At 56.6% G+C, this 16,660-nt stretch overlaps 2 protein-coding genes across 2 annotated transcripts in view; one reads left to right on the plus strand and one right to left on the minus strand.

Moving 5' to 3' along the window:
* LOC106898512 (SMC5-SMC6 complex localization factor protein 2-like) overlaps nucleotides 1-4,564 on the minus strand; it is a 16,690-nt gene extending 12,126 nt beyond the window's left edge. Inside the window, exons 1-4 of the mRNA XM_014959804.1 lie at nucleotides 4,303-4,564; nucleotides 508-899; nucleotides 353-414; nucleotides 163-273 (exon numbers count right to left, since the gene is read on the minus strand). Of these exons, the coding sequence (XP_014815290.1) occupies nucleotides 163-273; nucleotides 353-414; nucleotides 508-899; nucleotides 4,303-4,564 (827 nt within the window). The remainder of the gene's footprint in view (nucleotides 1-162; nucleotides 274-352; nucleotides 415-507; nucleotides 900-4,302) is intronic.
* Nucleotides 4,565-4,923: 359 nt separating this feature from the next.
* Nucleotides 4,924-16,660, plus strand: part of SNRNP200 (small nuclear ribonucleoprotein, U5 200kDa subunit) — a 58,839-nt gene continuing 47,102 nt past the window's right edge. Inside the window, exons 1-7 of the mRNA XM_014959805.1 lie at nucleotides 4,924-5,048; nucleotides 5,538-5,701; nucleotides 7,269-7,440; nucleotides 14,710-14,902; nucleotides 15,190-15,245; nucleotides 15,896-15,994; nucleotides 16,237-16,389. Coding sequence (XP_014815291.1) covers nucleotides 5,004-5,048; nucleotides 5,538-5,701; nucleotides 7,269-7,440; nucleotides 14,710-14,902; nucleotides 15,190-15,245; nucleotides 15,896-15,994; nucleotides 16,237-16,389 — 882 coding nt within the window. The 5' untranslated portion in view covers nucleotides 4,924-5,003. The remainder of the gene's footprint in view (nucleotides 5,049-5,537; nucleotides 5,702-7,268; nucleotides 7,441-14,709; nucleotides 14,903-15,189; nucleotides 15,246-15,895; nucleotides 15,995-16,236; nucleotides 16,390-16,660) is intronic.

Consider the following 16,660-nt stretch of genomic DNA (forward strand, 5'->3'; position numbering starts at 1 on the left):
GGGCGCAGAAGACGGGTTCCCCGGGGTGGATGGTGGGGAGGAATCGGGATGTCACGGTGTGACGGGCCAGGAAACCCCTGGGGGGGCAAAAAAAGGTGGCATGGAGTGGGGAGGGGGCACCGTGCAGACCCCCCCTATCCAGGGCATGGCTGGCATGGCTACCTGTTATCCTTGGAAAGCTCTGTGTTCTCCTCCAGGGATTTCCAGGGATTGTTGTTGTCCACGTGGACCCGCGACAGGTCGGGGTGCTGCGTGGCTGCCTGGCTCTGCTCCCTGCCACAGGGGTGGGTGAGGGCACGGGGAGGGCACCCCAAAATGTCCCCGTGCCCTAAGTTGGGGGTTCCATCCTTACCTCTTCTCCTGGACTGGTGATTCCAGGCTGTTGGCAAGCGGATCTGCCCGTGGGCAACCGACCTGGGCGACAAATCAAGGGGATGATGATGCTTTAGGGGGGGAAACCACAGCACCCGGGTGGGCACTGGGGTACCCCCTCCCCTGAGCACCCACCTGGTGGTCCACAGGGCTTGGGGGCTCGTCCCCAGCCACCAGCACGTCCCTCAGTGGGGTCAGGTCATCGTCCTCGCTGTCTGTGGAGGACACCCACCCCGTCGCCGTGCCCAGCAGGTGCCCCCCAGACTCGTTGCCCTCCTGCTGTGGCACCGTTGCCCCCTGCCCGGCTGTGGTGTGTTGCCCAATGTTGGCATCACCCCCCAGGGACCCCGTAACTGGCACCGGTGTCACCGGGACAGGGCTGGAAGTGTCCGGTGTCTCCTGGCACGGTGGGGAGTCCCGGTCGGCCCCATCCCGCCGGATGGCACGGGGAGGAGTGGGGCCAGGAGACTGCCGGCTTCTGCTCACCCGTTTCTTGGTGCCAGGGGAGTCCTTGTGGCGCCGGGGGGCTGTGGGGACAGCAAAAAGGGTCACCAGAGCCTCCCCTGGGGCACAGGGAGGGCTGCGGGGACAACACAAAGGGGAACAGCCCCCCAACTTGGGGCATAGGAGCTGTGGGGACAACAGAGGGGTGACCAGGGCCCTCTTTGGGGTGCCAGGGGACAACACAAGGGTGAAGAGGAGTCCTTCTTCTTGGGGTGCCAAGGGACTGTGGGGACAAAGCAGGAGTCACCAGGGACCCCTTGGGGCATGGGGGCTCTGGGGACAACACAGGGGTGACCAGGGCCCTCTTTGGGGTGCCAGTGAGCTGTGACGGACAAAGCAGGGGTGACCAGGGGACCCCTTGGGGCATGGGGGCTGTGGGGACAACACAGGGGTGACCAGGGACCTCTTTGGGGTGCCAGGGGACTCTGGGGACAACACAAGGGTAACCAGAGCCCTTCCTGGGGTGCCAAGGGACTCTGGGGACAAGGCAGGGGTGACTGGGGGCTCCCCTGGGACATGGGGAGGGTCTTGGGGACAACACAGGGGTGATCAGGGGACCCCTTGGGGCATGGGGGCTGTGGGGACAACACAGGGGAGAACAGGGGTCCTTCTTCTTGGGGTGCCAGGGGACGCTGGGGACAACACAGGGGTGACCAGGGCCCTCTTTGGGGTGCCAGGGAACTGTGGGGGACAACTCAGGGGGGACCAGGGGACCCCTTGGGGCAGGGGGGCTGTGGGGACAACACAACGGTGACCAGGGGTTCTTCTTCTTGGGGTGCCAGGGGACTGTGGGGGACAAGGCAGGGGTGATTTGGGGCTCCCTTGGGGCATGGGGGCTGTGGGGACAGCAAAAAGGGTCACCAGAGCCTCCCCTGGGGCACAGGGAGGGCTGCGGGGACAACACAAAGGGGAACAGCCCCCCAACTTGGGGCATAGGGGCTGTGGGGACAACACAGGGGGGACCAGGGCCCTCTTTGGGGTGCCAGGGGACAACACAAGGGTGAAGAGGAGTCCTTCTTCTTGGGGTGCCAAGGGACTGTGGGGACAAAGCAGGAGTCACCAGGGACCCCTTGGGGCATGGGGGCTCTGGGGACAACACAGGGGTGACCAGGGCCCTCTTTGGGGTGCCAGTGAGCTGTGACGGACAAAGCAGGGGTGACCAGGGGACCCCTTGGGGCATGGGGGCTGTGGGGACAACACAGGGGTGACCAGGGACCTCTTTGGGGTGCCAGGGGACTCTGGGGACAACACAAGGGTAACCAGAGCCCTTCCTGGGGTGCCAAGGGACTCTGGGGACAAGGCAGGGGTGACTGGGGGCTCCCCTGGGACATGGGGAGGGTCTTGGGGACAACACAGGGGTGATCAGGGGACCCCTTGGGGCATGGGGGCTGTGGGGACAACACAGGGGAGAACAGGGGTCCTTCTTCTTGGGGTGCCAGGGGACGCTGGGGACAACACAGGGGTGACCAGGGCCCTCTTTGGGGTGCCAGGGAACTGTGGGGGACAACTCAGGGGGGACCAGGGGACCCCTTGGGGCAGGGGGGCTGTGGGGACAACACAACGGTGACCAGGGGTTCTTCTTCTTGGGGTGCCAGGGGACTGTGGGGGACAAGGCAGGGGTGATTTGGGGCTCCCTTGGGGCATGGGGAGGGTCTTGGGGACAACTCAGGGGTGACCAGGGGACCCCTTGGGGCATGGGGGCTGTGGGGACAGCAAAAAGGGTCACCAGAGCCTCCCTTGGGGCACAGGGAGGGCTGCGGGGACAACACAGAGGGGAACAGCCCCCCAACTTGGGTCATAGGGGCTGTGGGGACAACACAGCACAGGGGGGATCAGGGCTCTCTTTGGGGTGCCAGGGGACTGTGGGGGATAACTCAGGGGGGATCAGGGGACCCCTTGGGGCATGGGGGCTGTGGGGACAACACAGGGGGGAACAGGGCCCTCTTTGGGGTGCCAGGGAACTGTGGGGGACAACTCAGGGGGCTCCAGGGGACCCCTTGGGGCATGGGGGCTGTGGGGACAACACAGGGGGGAACAGGGCCCTCTTTGGGGTGCCAGGGAACTGTGGGGGACAACTCAGGGGGCTCCAGGGGACCCCTTGGGGCATGGGGGCTGTGGGGACAACACAGGGGGGAACAGGGCCCTCTTTGGGGTGCCAGGGAACTGTGGGGGACAACTCAGGGGGCTCCAGGGGACCCCTTGGGGCATGGGGGCTGTGGGGACAACACAGGGGGGAACAGGGCCCTCTTTGGGGTGCCAGGGAACTGTGGGGGACAACTCAGGGGGCTCCAGGGGACCCCTTGGGGCATGGGGGCTGTGGGGACAACAAAAGGGTGACCAGGGGTCCTTCTTCTTGGGGTGCCAGGGGACTGTGGGGACAAAGCAGGGGGGACCACAGGACCCCTTGGGGCATGGGGACTGTGGGGACAACACAAGGGTGACCAGGAGTCCTTCTTCTTGGGGTGCCAGGGGACCCTGTGGACAACACAGGGGTGACCAGGGCCCTTCCTGGGGTGCCAAGGGACTGTGGGGGTGACTGGGAGCTCCCTGGGGGCATGGGGAGGGTCTTGGGGACAACACAGGGGCCACTTTGGGGCTCAGGGAAAGGCCATGAAGACAACACGGGGGTGACTGGGGTCATCCTTGGGGCACCGTGGGGCCAACAAGAGGGTCAGGGCCCCCCTCACACCCACCCTCGACCCCTTGGGGCATGGGGGTTGTGGGGACAACACAACGGTGACCAGAGGTCCTTCTTGGGGTGCCAGGGGATGCTGGGGACAACACAGGGGTGACCAGTGCCCTCTTTGGGGTACCAGGGAACTGTGGGGGACAACTCAGGGGTGATTTGGGGCTCCCTTGGGGCATGGGGAGGGTCTTGGGGACAACACAGGGGTGATCAGGGGACCCCTTGGGGCATTGGGGCTGTGGGGACAACACAGGGGGGAACAGGGCCCTCTTTGGGGTGCCAGGGGACTGTGGGGGACAACTCAGGGGGCTCCAGGGGACCCCTTGGGGCATGGGGGCTGTGGGGACAACAAAAGGGTGACCAGGGGTCCTTCTTCTTGGGGTGCCAGGGGACTGTGGGGACAAAGCAGGGGGGACCACAGGACCCCTTGGGGCATGGGGACTGTGGGGACAACACAAGGGTGACCAGGAGTCCTTCTTCTTGGGGTGCCAGGGGACCCTGTGGACAACACAGGGGTGACCAGGGCCCTTCCTGGGGTGCCAAGGGACTGTGGGGGTGACTGGGAGCTCCCTGGGGGCATGGGGAGGGTCTTGGGGACAACACAGGGGCCACTTTGGGGCTCAGGGAAAGGCCATGAAGACAACACGGGGGTGACTGGGGTCATCCTTGGGGCACCGTGGGGCCAACAGGAGGGTCAGGGCCCCCCTCACACCCACCCTCCGGGGCAGGGCCACGCTCACCTCGCACCCCGCTGCCACCCCGGGGGCGTTTGGAGGCCCGGGGAGGGCTGTCAGCGGGCGGGGAGTCGGGGGGACAGGGCTCCAGCAGGCCAGGGGGAGGCGGGGCGACGGGGCGGCCCACCCGGAGGTGTTTGAGGGCACGGAGCTGCTGGTAACGCTGGAGACCGGCCTGGAAGCCATGGCTGAAGATCACCGAGCGGGGTACGCGGGCGGAGGAGAGGGGGATCTGGAACCAGCGCAGCCCCTCAGGGTGCGGGGCCATGGCGGGACCAGCCCAGGGCCCCAAGGGGGCGACCCCAAAATGGCGGCGGGTGCCTCCCCACACGGGACGGGGGCGGGGCTGTGAGGAAAAGGCGGGGCTTAGGCTGGGGAGAGCCAATAGGAGGCGGGCGGGCCGGGAGCTGGCCCCGCCTCCCCGCCTGCTCCCCGGCGCTTTCAAAGCTTCAACCGTCAACGGGCTTTAACGGGCCAATCGCAGCGCGCGGCGGCGGCGCGGTTGAGCCAATCACAGTCAGCCTCCCGCGCTCGGAGCATGGCCTCTCACTTGGCGCAGCGGTGCATGCTGGGAGTTGTGGTTCGGAGAGGCGGCAGCGCGGGGCATGCCGGGGTGCCCGCTCCGTTTCCGCTTGACCCGGAAGTGGCGTTCCGAGGCCTAACCCGGTGCGCGGCGGCGGCGGCGCGGCCTCCAGCCCGGCCTAGCCATGGCGGATGTCACCGCCCGGAGCCTGCAGTACGAATACAAGGCGGTGAGTGCGGCCCCGCCGGGCCCTGGGCCCTCCCGCCCCTCACCGGCTCCGTTACGGGCCTTCCCCGGTGCCGTTAACCCGGGGGCTGCCTTTAAACTCAGCCCCGGCCTGTGGCGGCCCTAATTCTCCCCTAATTCTCTTCCGCTCGGTATAACGGCCCTTTAAGGGGGCTGGGGGCTTCTTCTGAGGACCAAACCCTTCTTTTAAGGGTTTTTCCGGTCTTTTTTTCTCCTTAAAACGGGACTTTCCGGGCACCAAGAGGTAACGGAGGAGCGTGCTGGTTCTCCCGGCTGAAACAAGGCGCGGGATGGGGCCGGGTGGCTCAGTCCCGGCTTAAAAGTGTAAAATCGCGCTTGTGGGGGCGTTAAATAACCCCCTCGGTTAATTAAAATGTGAATTATTTGTGCCTCGAGCAGTGTGGGGTGTGTTAGATGAAAAAGAGTTCTTCCCGCCGGTTCTTTATGGCTCTTTTCTTCTATCTTCTCCCAGAATTCCAACCTCGTCCTCCAAGCCGATCGCTCGCTGATCGACCGGACGCGGCGGGATGAACCCACTGGAGAAGTCCTGTCCCTGGTGGGCAAACTGGACGGGACCCGCATGGGGGACAAGGCCCAGAGAACCAAACCCCAGATGCAGGAGGAGAGACGAGCCAAGTGAGTTGGGAGCTCGGAGCCTTGACTCAAGTTTAGTGTCCAAAACACTCCCGAGGAATTAATTTTTCCTTCCTGCCTTTAAATAAAGCAGCCTCGGGTGGGTTTAGTGCTGTGAACAGGGTCGGATTCAGCAGCGTGGTGGTGTGAGCGAGGGATGGATGGGTTGAGGTCAACGGTGTGAGGTTCAACCAGGCCAAGTGCTCTTGGGTCACACCAGCCCCACGGATGCTTCAGGTGGTGGGAGAATGGCTGGAAAAGGACCCGAGGGTGACTGTCCCTCTGTACTGGGCACTGGTTGAGGCCCCACTGAATCACAGGAGGATATGGGGTGGGCAGGGACCTCTGGAGATCACCCAGTCCAACCCCCTGCCAGAGCAGGTCCCACAGGAACGTGTCCAGGCAGGGTTTGAATGTCTCCAGAGAAGGAGACTCCACCACCTCCCTGGGCAGCCTCTCCCAGGGCTCAAAGTCAAGAAGTTCCTCCTCATGTTGAGATGGAACTTCTTATGTCCCAGTTTGTGCCCATTTCCTCTTGTCCTGTCCCTGGGCACCACTAGAAGAAGACCAGCCCCATCCTCCTGACACCCACCCTTTATGTATTTAGAGGCGTTGATCAGATCCCCCCTCAGCCTTCTCTTCTCCACACTAAAAAGCCCCAAGTCCCTCAGCCTCTCCTCATAAGAGAGATGCTCCAGGCCCCTCCTCATCTCTGTAGCCTCTGCTGTCCCCTCTCCAGCAGTTCCCTGTCCTTCTGGAACTGGGGAGCCCAGAACTGGTCCCAGTGCTCCAGATGGGGCCTCCCCAGGGCAGAGCAGAGGGGCAGGATGACCTCCCTCCACCTGCTGGTCCCACTCTTCCTGATGAGAGGGCTGTGTCCAGTTTTAGGTCCCTTCCTACAAAAAAGACCTTGAGGGGTTGGAGATTGTCCGTAGAAGGACAACGGAGCTGGTGAGGGGTCTGGAGCACAAGGAGAAGGGTCTGGAGAACTTCTGAGGGAGCTGGGGGTGTTCAGCCTGGAGAAAAGGAGGCTGAGGGGAGACCTTCTGGCTCTCTCCAACTCCCTGAAAGGAGGGTGTAGCCAGGGGGGGTCGGTCTCTTCTCCCAAGGAACAGGTGATGGGACAAGAGGAAACAACCTCCAGTTGCCCCAGGGGAGGTTTAGGATGGATATTGGGGAAAATTCCTTCATGGAAAGGGCTGTGAAGCCTTGGAGGAGGTTGGCCAGGGCAGTGGTGGAGTCCCCATCCCTGGAGGGATGTAAAAGCCGGGCAGACGTGGTGCTGAGGGACATGGGTCAGTGGGGGTTTGGGCAGAGCTGGGTTGATGGTTGGACTCCATGATCTGAAAGGTCCCTTCCAACTGAGACAATTCTATGATTCTAACTTGGAAGATGCAGAGACGTTGTTTTCTTCATTTGAAGCCAATTGCTCCATGTCCAGAAACTAAAATTGAAGTGAAAAATTTTAAAAAAAGTTAATTTTTCTTCTTTATTTTTCCACTAAAAGAGACTAGCTCTATTTGAAGTCGCAGGAGCTCTGACCTCTCCTCCCTGCCCTCTCTCTTCCCAGGCGAAGGAAGCGTGACGAGGACAGGCACGACATCAACAAGATGAAGGGTTACACCCTGCTCTCCGAGGGCATCGACGAGATGGTGGGCATCATCTACAAACCCAAAACCAAGGAGACCCGCGAGACCTACGAGGTGCTGCTGAGCTTCATCCAGGCGGCTCTCGGGGACCAGGTGAGGATGGGGGACACCTCAGGATGGGTCTTCCTGCTCTGTCAGAGTATTCAGAGCCTTAAAATCCATCCCTTGGATGTTTTAATCCTTCACTGTCATCCCATGGGGTGGGTTTGTTGCCTTGGTGGTGGCTTTTGGGCTCAGGAACATTGTGTGTTGGCCTTTGGGTGCCTCCATGAGTGTCCAGAGATAGGAGGGATCAACCTTGTGTCCTTCACATAGCAAATTTCTTCTACGTACGACTCATTATTCCTTTGGCTGCTCTTGGGGACCAGCTGAGGATGGGAAACACCTCAGGATGGGGGTCCCTGCTCCAACAGAGAACTCAAAACCTTAAAATCCATCCCTTGGATGTTTTAATCCTTCACTGTCATCCCATGGGGTGGGTTTGTTGCCTTGGTGGTGGCTGTTGGGCTTAGGGACATTGTGTGTTGGCCTTTGGGTGCCTCCATGAGTGTCCAGAGATAGGAGGGATCAACCTTGTGTCCTTCACATAGCAAATTTCTTCTACGTACGACTCATTATTCCTTTGGCTGCTCTTGGGGACCAGCTGAGGATGGGAAACACCTCAGGATGGGGGTCCCTGCTCCAACAGAGAACTCAAAACCTTAAAATCCATCCCTTGGATGTTTTAATCCTTCACTGTCATCCCATGGGGTGGGTTTGTTGCCTTGGTGGTGGCTTTTGGGCTCGGGAACATTGTGTGTTGGCCTTTGGGTGCTTCCATGAGGGTCCAGAGATAGGAGGGATCAATCCTGTGTCCTTCACGTAGCAAATTTCTTCTACGTACGACTCATTATTCCTTTGGCTGCTCTCGGGGACCAGCTGAGGATGGAGAACACCGGCTGAGGATGGGGAACACCTCAGGATGGGTGTCCCTGCTCCAACGGAGAGTTCAGAGCCTTAAAATCCATCCCTTGGATGTTTTGATCCTTCATTGTCATCCCATGGGGTGGGTTTGCTCCCTTGGTGGTGGCTGTTGGGCTCAGGGACATTGTGGGGTGGCATTTTGGTGCCTCCATGAGGGTCCAGAGATAGGAGGGATCCATCCTGTATCCTTCACGTAGCAAATTTCTTCTACATATGACTCATTATTTCTTTGGCTGCTCTTGGGGACCAGCTGAGGATGGGAAACACCTCAGGATGGGGGTCCCTGCTCCAACAGAGAACTCAAAACCTTAAAATCCATCCCTTGGATGTTTTGATCCTTCATTGTCATCCCATGGGGTGGGTTTGCTCCCTTGGTGGTGGCTGTTGGGCTCAGGGACATTGTGGGGGTGGTGTTTTGGTGCCTCATTGAGGGTCCAGAGATAGGAGGGATCAACCCTGTGTCCTTCACGTAGCAAATTTCTTCTACGTACGACTCATTATTCCTTTGGCTGCTCTTGGGGACCAGCTGAGGATGGGGAACACCAGTTGAGGATGGGGAACACCTCAGGATGGGTCTCCCTGCTCCAAAGGAGAGTTCAGAGCCTTAAAATCCATCCCTTGGATGTTTTAATGCTTCCCTGTCATCCCATAGAGTGGGTTTGCTCCTTTGGTGCTGGCTGTTGGGCTCAGGAACATTGTGTGTTGGCCTTTGGGTGCCTCCATGAGTGTCCAGAGATAGGAGGGATCAACCTTGTGTCCTTCACATAGCAAATTTCTTCTACGTACGACTCATTATTCCTTTGGCTGCTCTTGGGGACCAGCTGAGGATGGGAAACACCTCAGGATGGGGGTCCCTGCTCCAACAGAGAACTCAAAACCTTAAAATCCATCCCTTGGATGTTTTAATCCTTCACTGTCATCCCATGGGGTGGGTTTGTTGCCTTGGTGGTGGCTTTTGGGCTCGGGAACATTGTGTGTTGGCCTTTGGGTGCTTCCATGAGGGTCCAGAGATAGGAGGGATCAATCCTGTGTCCTTCACGTAGCAAATTTCTTCTACGTACGACTCATTATTCCTTTGGCTGCTCTCGGGGACCAGCTGAGGATGGAGAACACCGGCTGAGGATGGGGAACACCTCAGGATGGGTGTCCCTGCTCCAACGGAGAGTTCAGAGCCTTAAAATCCATCCCTTGGATGTTTTAATCCTTCTTGTCATCCCATAGAGTGGGTTTGTTGCCTTGGTGGGGGCTTTTGGTCTCGGGAACATTGTGTGTTGGCCTTTGGGTGCCTCCATGAGGGTCCAGAGATAGGAGGGATCCATCCTGTATCCTTCACGTAGCAAATTTCTTCTACATATGACTCATTATTTCTTTGGCTGCTCTTGGGGACCAGCTGAGGATGGGGACCACCAGCTGAGGATGGGGAACACCTCAGGATGGGTCTCCCTGCTCTGGCAGAGGATAGGAGGGAGTCAAAGCCTGTAAAATCCATCCCTTGGATGTTTTAATCCTTCCCTGTCATCCCATAGAGTGGGTTTGCTCCTTTGGTGCTGGCTGTTGGGCTCAGGAACATTGTGTGTTGGCCTTTGGGTGCCTCCATGAGTGTCCAGAGATAGGAGGGATCAACCTTGTGTCCTTCACATAGCAAATTTCTTCTACGTACGACTCATTATTCCTTTGGCTGCTCTTGGGGACCAGCTGAGGATGGGAAACACCTCAGGATGGGGGTCCCTGCTCCAACAGAGAACTCAAAACCTTAAAATCCATCCCTTGGATGTTTTAATCCTTCACTGTCATCCCATGGGGTGGGTTTGTTGCCTTGGTGGTGGCTTTTGGGCTCGGGAACATTGTGTGTTGGCCTTTGGGTGCTTCCATGAGGGTCCAGAGATAGGAGGGATCAATCCTGTGTCCTTCACGTAGCAAATTTCTTCTACGTACGACTCATTATTCCTTTGGCTGCTCTCGGGGACCAGCTGAGGATGGAGAACACCGGCTGAGGATGGGGAACACCTCAGGATGGGTGTCCCTGCTCCAACGGAGAGTTCAGAGCCTTAAAATCCATCCCTTGGATGTTTTAATCCTTCTTGTCATCCCATAGAGTGGGTTTGTTGCCTTGGTGGGGGCTTTTGGTCTCGGGAACATTGTGTGTTGGCCTTTGGGTGCCTCCATGAGGGTCCAGAGATAGGAGGGATCCATCCTGTATCCTTCACGTAGCAAATTTCTTCTACATATGACTCATTATTTCTTTGGCTGCTCTTGGGGACCAGCTGAGGATGGGGACCACCAGCTGAGGATGGGGAACACCTCAGGATGGGTCTCCCTGCTCTGGCAGAGGATAGGAGGGAGTCAAAGCCTGTAAAATCCATCCCTTGGATGTTTTAATCCTTCTCTGTCATCCCATGTGGTGGGTTTTCTCCATCTGTGGTGGCTTTTGGGGATACTTCAGGATGGGTCTCCATGCTCTGGCAGAGGATCCAAAGCCTTATTTAATCCTTCTTGTCATCCCATGGGGTGGGTTTGCTCCCTCGGTGGTGGCTTTTGGGCTCGGGGACATTGTGTGTTGGCCTTTGGGTGCCTCCATGAGTGTCCAGAGATAGGAGGGATCCATCCTGTGTTCTTCACTAGCTAATTACCTTCTCCTTGTGGCTCGTTGTCCCTTTGGCAGCCCCGTGACATCCTCTGTGGAGCTGCTGACGAGGTGTTGGCCGTCCTGAAGAACGAGAAGCTGCGGGATAAGGAACCTTGTGTCCTTCACATAGCAAATTTCTTCTACGTACGACTCATTATTCCTTTGGCTGCTCTTGGGGACCAGCTGAGGATGGGAAACACCTCAGGATGGGGGTCCCTGCTCCAACAGAGAACTCAAAACCTTAAAATCCATCCCTTGGATGTTTTAATCCTTCACTGTCATCCCATGGGGTGGGTTTGTTGCCTTGGTGGTGGCTGTTGGGCTTAGGGACATTGTGTGTTGGCCTTTGGGTGCCTCCATGAGTGTCCAGAGATAGGAGGGATCAACCTTGTGTCCTTCACATAGCAAATTTCTTCTACGTACGACTCATTATTCCTTTGGCTGCTCTTGGGGACCAGCTGAGGATGGGAAACACCTCAGGATGGGGGTCCCTGCTCCAACAGAGAACTCAAAACCTTAAAATCCATCCCTTGGATGTTTTAATCCTTCACTGTCATCCCATGGGGTGGGTTTGTTGCCTTGGTGGTGGCTGTTGGGCTTAGGGACATTGTGTGTTGGCCTTTGGGTGCCTCCATGAGTGTCCAGAGATAGGAGGGATCAACCTTGTGTCCTTCACATAGCAAATTTCTTCTACGTACGACTCATTATTCCTTTGGCTGCTCTTGGGGACCAGCTGAGGATGGGAAACACCTCAGGATGGGGGTCCCTGCTCCAACAGAGAACTCAAAACCTTAAAATCCATCCCTTGGATGTTTTAATCCTTCACTGTCATCCCATGGGGTGGGTTTGTTGCCTTGGTGGTGGCTGTTGGGCTCAGGGACATTGTGTGTTGGCCTTTGGGTGCCTCCATGAGTGTCCAGAGATAGGAGGGATCAACCTTGTGTCCTTCACATAGCAAATTTCTTCTACGTACGACTCATTATTCCTTTGGCTGCTCTTGGGGACCAGCTGAGGATGGGAAACACCTCAGGATGGGGGTCCCTGCTCCAACAGAGAACTCAAAACCTTAAAATCCATCCCTTGGATGTTTTAATCCTTCACTGTCATCCCATGGGGTGGGTTTGTTGCCTTGGTGGTGGCTGTTGGGCTTAGGGACATTGTGTGTTGGCCTTTGGGTGCCTCCATGAGTGTCCAGAGATAGGAGGGATCAACCTTGTGTCCTTCACATAGCAAATTTCTTCTACGTACGACTCATTATTCCTTTGGCTGCTCTTGGGGACCAGCTGAGGATGGGAAACACCTCAGGATGGGGGTCCCTGCTCCAACAGAGAACTCAAAACCTTAAAATCCATCCCTTGGATGTTTTAATCCTTCACTGTCATCCCATGGGGTGGGTTTGTTGCCTTGGTGGTGGCTTTTGGGCGTGGTGGCTTTTGGGCTCGGGGACATTGTGTGTTGGCCTTTGGGTGCCTCCATGAGGGTTCAGAGATAGGAGGGATCCATCCTGTGTCCTTCACGTAGCAAATTTCTTCTATGTACGACTCATTATTCCTTTGGCTGCTCTTGGGGACCAGCTGAGGATGGGGACACCTCAGGATGGAGGTCCCTGCTCTGGCAGAGGATTCAAAGCCTTAAAATCCATCCCTTGGATGTTTTGATCCTTCACTGTCATCCCATAGAGTGGATTTGTTCCCTCGGTGGTGGCTTTTGGGCTCAGGAACGTTGTGTGTTGGCCTTTGGGTGCCTCCACGAGGGTTGAGAGATAGGAGGGATCCATCCTATGTCCTTCATATAGCAAATTTCTTCTACGTACGACTCATTATTCCTTTGGCTGCTCTTGGGGACCAGCTGAGGATGGGAAACACCTCAGGATGGGGGTCCCTGCTCCAACAGAGAACTCAAAACCTTAAAATCCATCCCTTGGATGTTTTAATCCTTCACTGTCATCCCATGGGGTGGGTTTGTTGCCTTGGTGGTGGCTTTTGGGCTCGGGAACATTGTGTGTTGGCCTTTGGGTGCTTCCATGAGGGTCCAGAGATAGGAGGGATCAACCCTGTGTCCTTCATGTAGCAAATTTCTTCTACGTACGACTCATTATTCCTTTGGCTGCTCTTGGGGACCAGCTGAGGATGGGGAACACCAGTTGAGGATGGGGAACACCTCAGGATGGGTCTCCCTGCTCTGGCAGAGGATAGGAGGGAGTCAAAGCCTGTAAAATCCATCCCTTGGATGTTTTAATCCTTCTCTGTCATCCCATGTGGTGGGTTTTCTCCATCTGTGGTGGCTTTTGGGGATACTTCAGGATGGGTCTCCATGCTCTGGCAGAGGATTCAAAGCCTTAAAATCCATCCGTTGGATGTTTTAATCCTTCTTGTCATCCCATGGGGTGGGTTTGCTCCCTCAGTGGTGGCTTTTGGGCTCGGGGACATTGTGTGTTGGCCTTTGGGTGCCTCCATGAGGGTTCAGAGATAGGAGGGATCCATCCTGTGTCCTTCACGTAGCAAATTTCTTCTATGTACGACTCATTATTCCTTTGGCTGCTCTTGGGGACCAGCTGAGGATGGGGACACCTCAGGATGGAGGTCCCTGCTCTGGCAGAGGATTCAAAGCCTTAAAATCCATCCCTTGGATGTTTTGATCCTTCACTGTCATCCCATAGAGTGGATTTGTTCCCTCGGTGGTGGCTTTTGGGCTCAGGAACGTTGTGTGTTGGCCTTTGGGTGCCTCCACGAGGGTTGAGAGATAGGAGGGATCCATCCTATGTCCTTCATATAGCAAATTTCTTCTACGTACGACTCATTATTCCTTTGGCTGCTCTTGGGGACCAGCTGAGGATGGGGAACACCTCAGGATGGAGGTCCCTGCTCTGGCAGAGGATTCAAAGCCTTAAAATCCATCCCTTGGATGTTTTAATCCTTCCCTGTCATCCTGTGGGATGGGTTTTCTCCATCAGTGGTGGCTTTTGGGCTCGGGAACATTGTGTGTTGGCCTTTGGGTGCCTCCATGAGGGTCCAGAGATAGGAGGGATCCATCCTGTATCCTTCACGTAGCAAATTTCTTCTACATATGACTCATTATTTCTTTGGCTGCTCTTGGGGACCAGCTGAGGATGGGGACCACCAGCTGAGGATGGGGAACACCTCAGGATGGGTGTCCCTGCTCCAACGGAGAGTTCAGAGCCTTAAAATCCATCCCTTGGATGTTTTAATCCTTCTTGTCATCCCATAGAGTGGGTTTGTTGCCTTGGTGGGGGCTTTTGGTCTCGGGAACATTGTGTGTTGGCCTTTGGGTGCCTCCATGAGGGTCCAGAGATAGGAGGGATCCATCCTGTATCCTTCACGTAGCAAATTTCTTCTACATATGACTCATTATTTCTTTGGCTGCTCTTGGGGACCAGCTGAGGATGGGGACCACCAGCTGAGGATGGGGAACACCTCAGGATGGGTCTCCCTGCTCTGGCAGAGGATAGGAGGGAGTCAAAGCCTGTAAAATCCATCCCTTGGATGTTTTAATCCTTCTCTGTCATCCCATGTGGTGGGTTTTCTCCATCTGTGGTGGCTTTTGGGGATACTTCAGGATGGGTCTCCATGCTCTGGCAGAGGATCCAAAGCCTTAAGGGGTGGGTTTGCTCCCTCGGTGGTGGCTTTTGGGCTCGGGGACATTGTGTGTTGGCCTTTGGGTGCCTCCATGAGGGTTCAGAGATAGGAGGGATCCATCCTGTGTTCTTCACTAGCTAATTACCTTCTCCCTGTGGCTCGTTGTCCCTTTGGCAGCCCCGTGACATCCTCTGTGGAGCTGCTGACGAGGTGTTGGCCGTCCTGAAGAACGAGAAGCTGCGGGATAAGGAGAGGCGGAAGGAGATCGATCTGCTGCTGGGCCAGACGGACGATACCCGCTACCACGTGCTGGTCAACCTGGGCAAGAAGATCACAGATTACGGAGGAGACAAGGAAATCCAGAACATGGGTAGGGGAAATCATTGTCTTTGGGCTCGTGGCTTCAGGGATGGGGCTTGTGGAAAGTTTGGAGACCGCTTCCAAACCCACCTCGCTCCAGGGTGGTGTTTGCACATGGAGAAGTGGGAAAAAAAACACAACCCAACCACTTTTGGACAGTTTTCAAGCATCCGAACCGCGGTCTTTTTCATCTTTTTGGATGCAGGGAGGTGTGGGCGGGCGCCTGGATCTGCATGTGGTGCCCAGATTTTTCCCCTCCAATTAACTCCCCACCCCCCCTTTTCCTCTCCCTCGCAGATGACAACATCGATGAGACCTACGGGGTGAACGTGCAGTTCGAGTCCGATGAGGAGGTAGGAGATGAAGGGGTGGGTGGTGGCCTTCATCCCCTCAGGGGACCTCCTTTGTCCCTTTTTGTTTCCTCTGTCCCGTTGGGAAGTGGGCAGTGGCTGGGGTTGGGATGTCTCTGCCAGGAAAGGAGAAGCTGGATTATTTTAGGTACCGTTTCCTGGCTCGGGGAGGATTTGTTGCTTATCCTGCTAATCCGAGGCTTATCATGAGTCAGTAGGATGGAAACCAGATGGTGATATTTAGATCTCGGGAGGGGGGGTGGGGTGGGGTGGGGGGAAAACTTGACAGATCGAGAGGAAGAGAGACCTTCACATGAGCTGGTTGGAAGCGTTTCATGGCGAGGCTCCCTGGGGTTGGGTTTTGGAAAAGGCTGAGAAAGTGATAAGAGGGAATTAAAACAGATTGTTGGAGGAGTCATTGGCCAAAGCTCTCTGTAGGGAGTAGAAATAATCTCATGGCGTGGGGTTGTACCTGAAATTCGGTGAAATTCAGTGAAGAGCAGCGTCACGTTCCGGTGGAAAGCACAAGGAAAGGGCTGTTTCCCCTTGGGAGGGGAGTTGCCAGATGATTCATTTTTTTTGTTGGTGTTGAGGAAAAGCTCTTTTGACGTTTCCTGAAGCCTTTTTTCTGGAACTCCACTCACTTCCAACAGGAAGGTGACGAGGACATTTACGGCGAAGTGCGCGATGAGGCGTCCGATGACGACATGGAGGGAGACGAAGCCGTTGTCCGCTGCACCCTCTCGGCCAACGTGAGTCACCAGGTTTTTGGGGAGGTCATCTGGAGGAGGTTTGGGAATCCTGTTGGCCTGTGGATGGAGTTAATGTTGTTTGTGGGTGGAGAGGAGTTTTGGAGCTGTTGCCTGATGGAGACCAAAATGCTCATGAATAAAATTAAGAGGCCTCACAGCTAGAAAGAGCCCCCAAACTCTCCCTCCATGGCACAAAGGCCATTCACAGGAAAAGAACCTTTTTGGGTTTTTTTTTCTTAAAGCTTGTGGCTTCTGGGGAGCTGATGAGTTCCAAGAAGAAGGACCTGCATCCTCGAGACATTGATGCCTTTTGGCTGCAGCGGCAGCTGAGCCGCTTCTACGACGACGCCATCGTGTCCCAGAAGAAGGCGGACGAAGTGCTGGAGATCCTGAAGGTGGGTGGTCACCTCCTCTTGCCCGTGGCTGCTCTTTGGGCTCCACCTGAGTTCAGCTCTGGGAACGTGAGCGAGAACCTTCAGGATTCAGGGCAAGTGCCAGGTCCTGCACTTGGGCCACAACAACCCCCTGCAGCACCACAGGCTGGGGGAAGTGTGGCTGGAGCTGCCTGGAGGAAACAGCCCTGGGGGTTCTAGTTGCCAAACGGGTGAATATGAACCAACATTGTGCCCAGGGGGGCAAGAAAGCCAATGGCATCCTGGCTTGTAT

This window comes from Calidris pugnax, unplaced genomic scaffold (genome assembly GCF_001431845.1).
Source record: "Calidris pugnax isolate Ruff unplaced genomic scaffold, ASM143184v1 scaffold457, whole genome shotgun sequence".
Classification (NCBI taxonomy): Eukaryota; Metazoa; Chordata; class Aves; order Charadriiformes; family Scolopacidae; genus Calidris; species Calidris pugnax.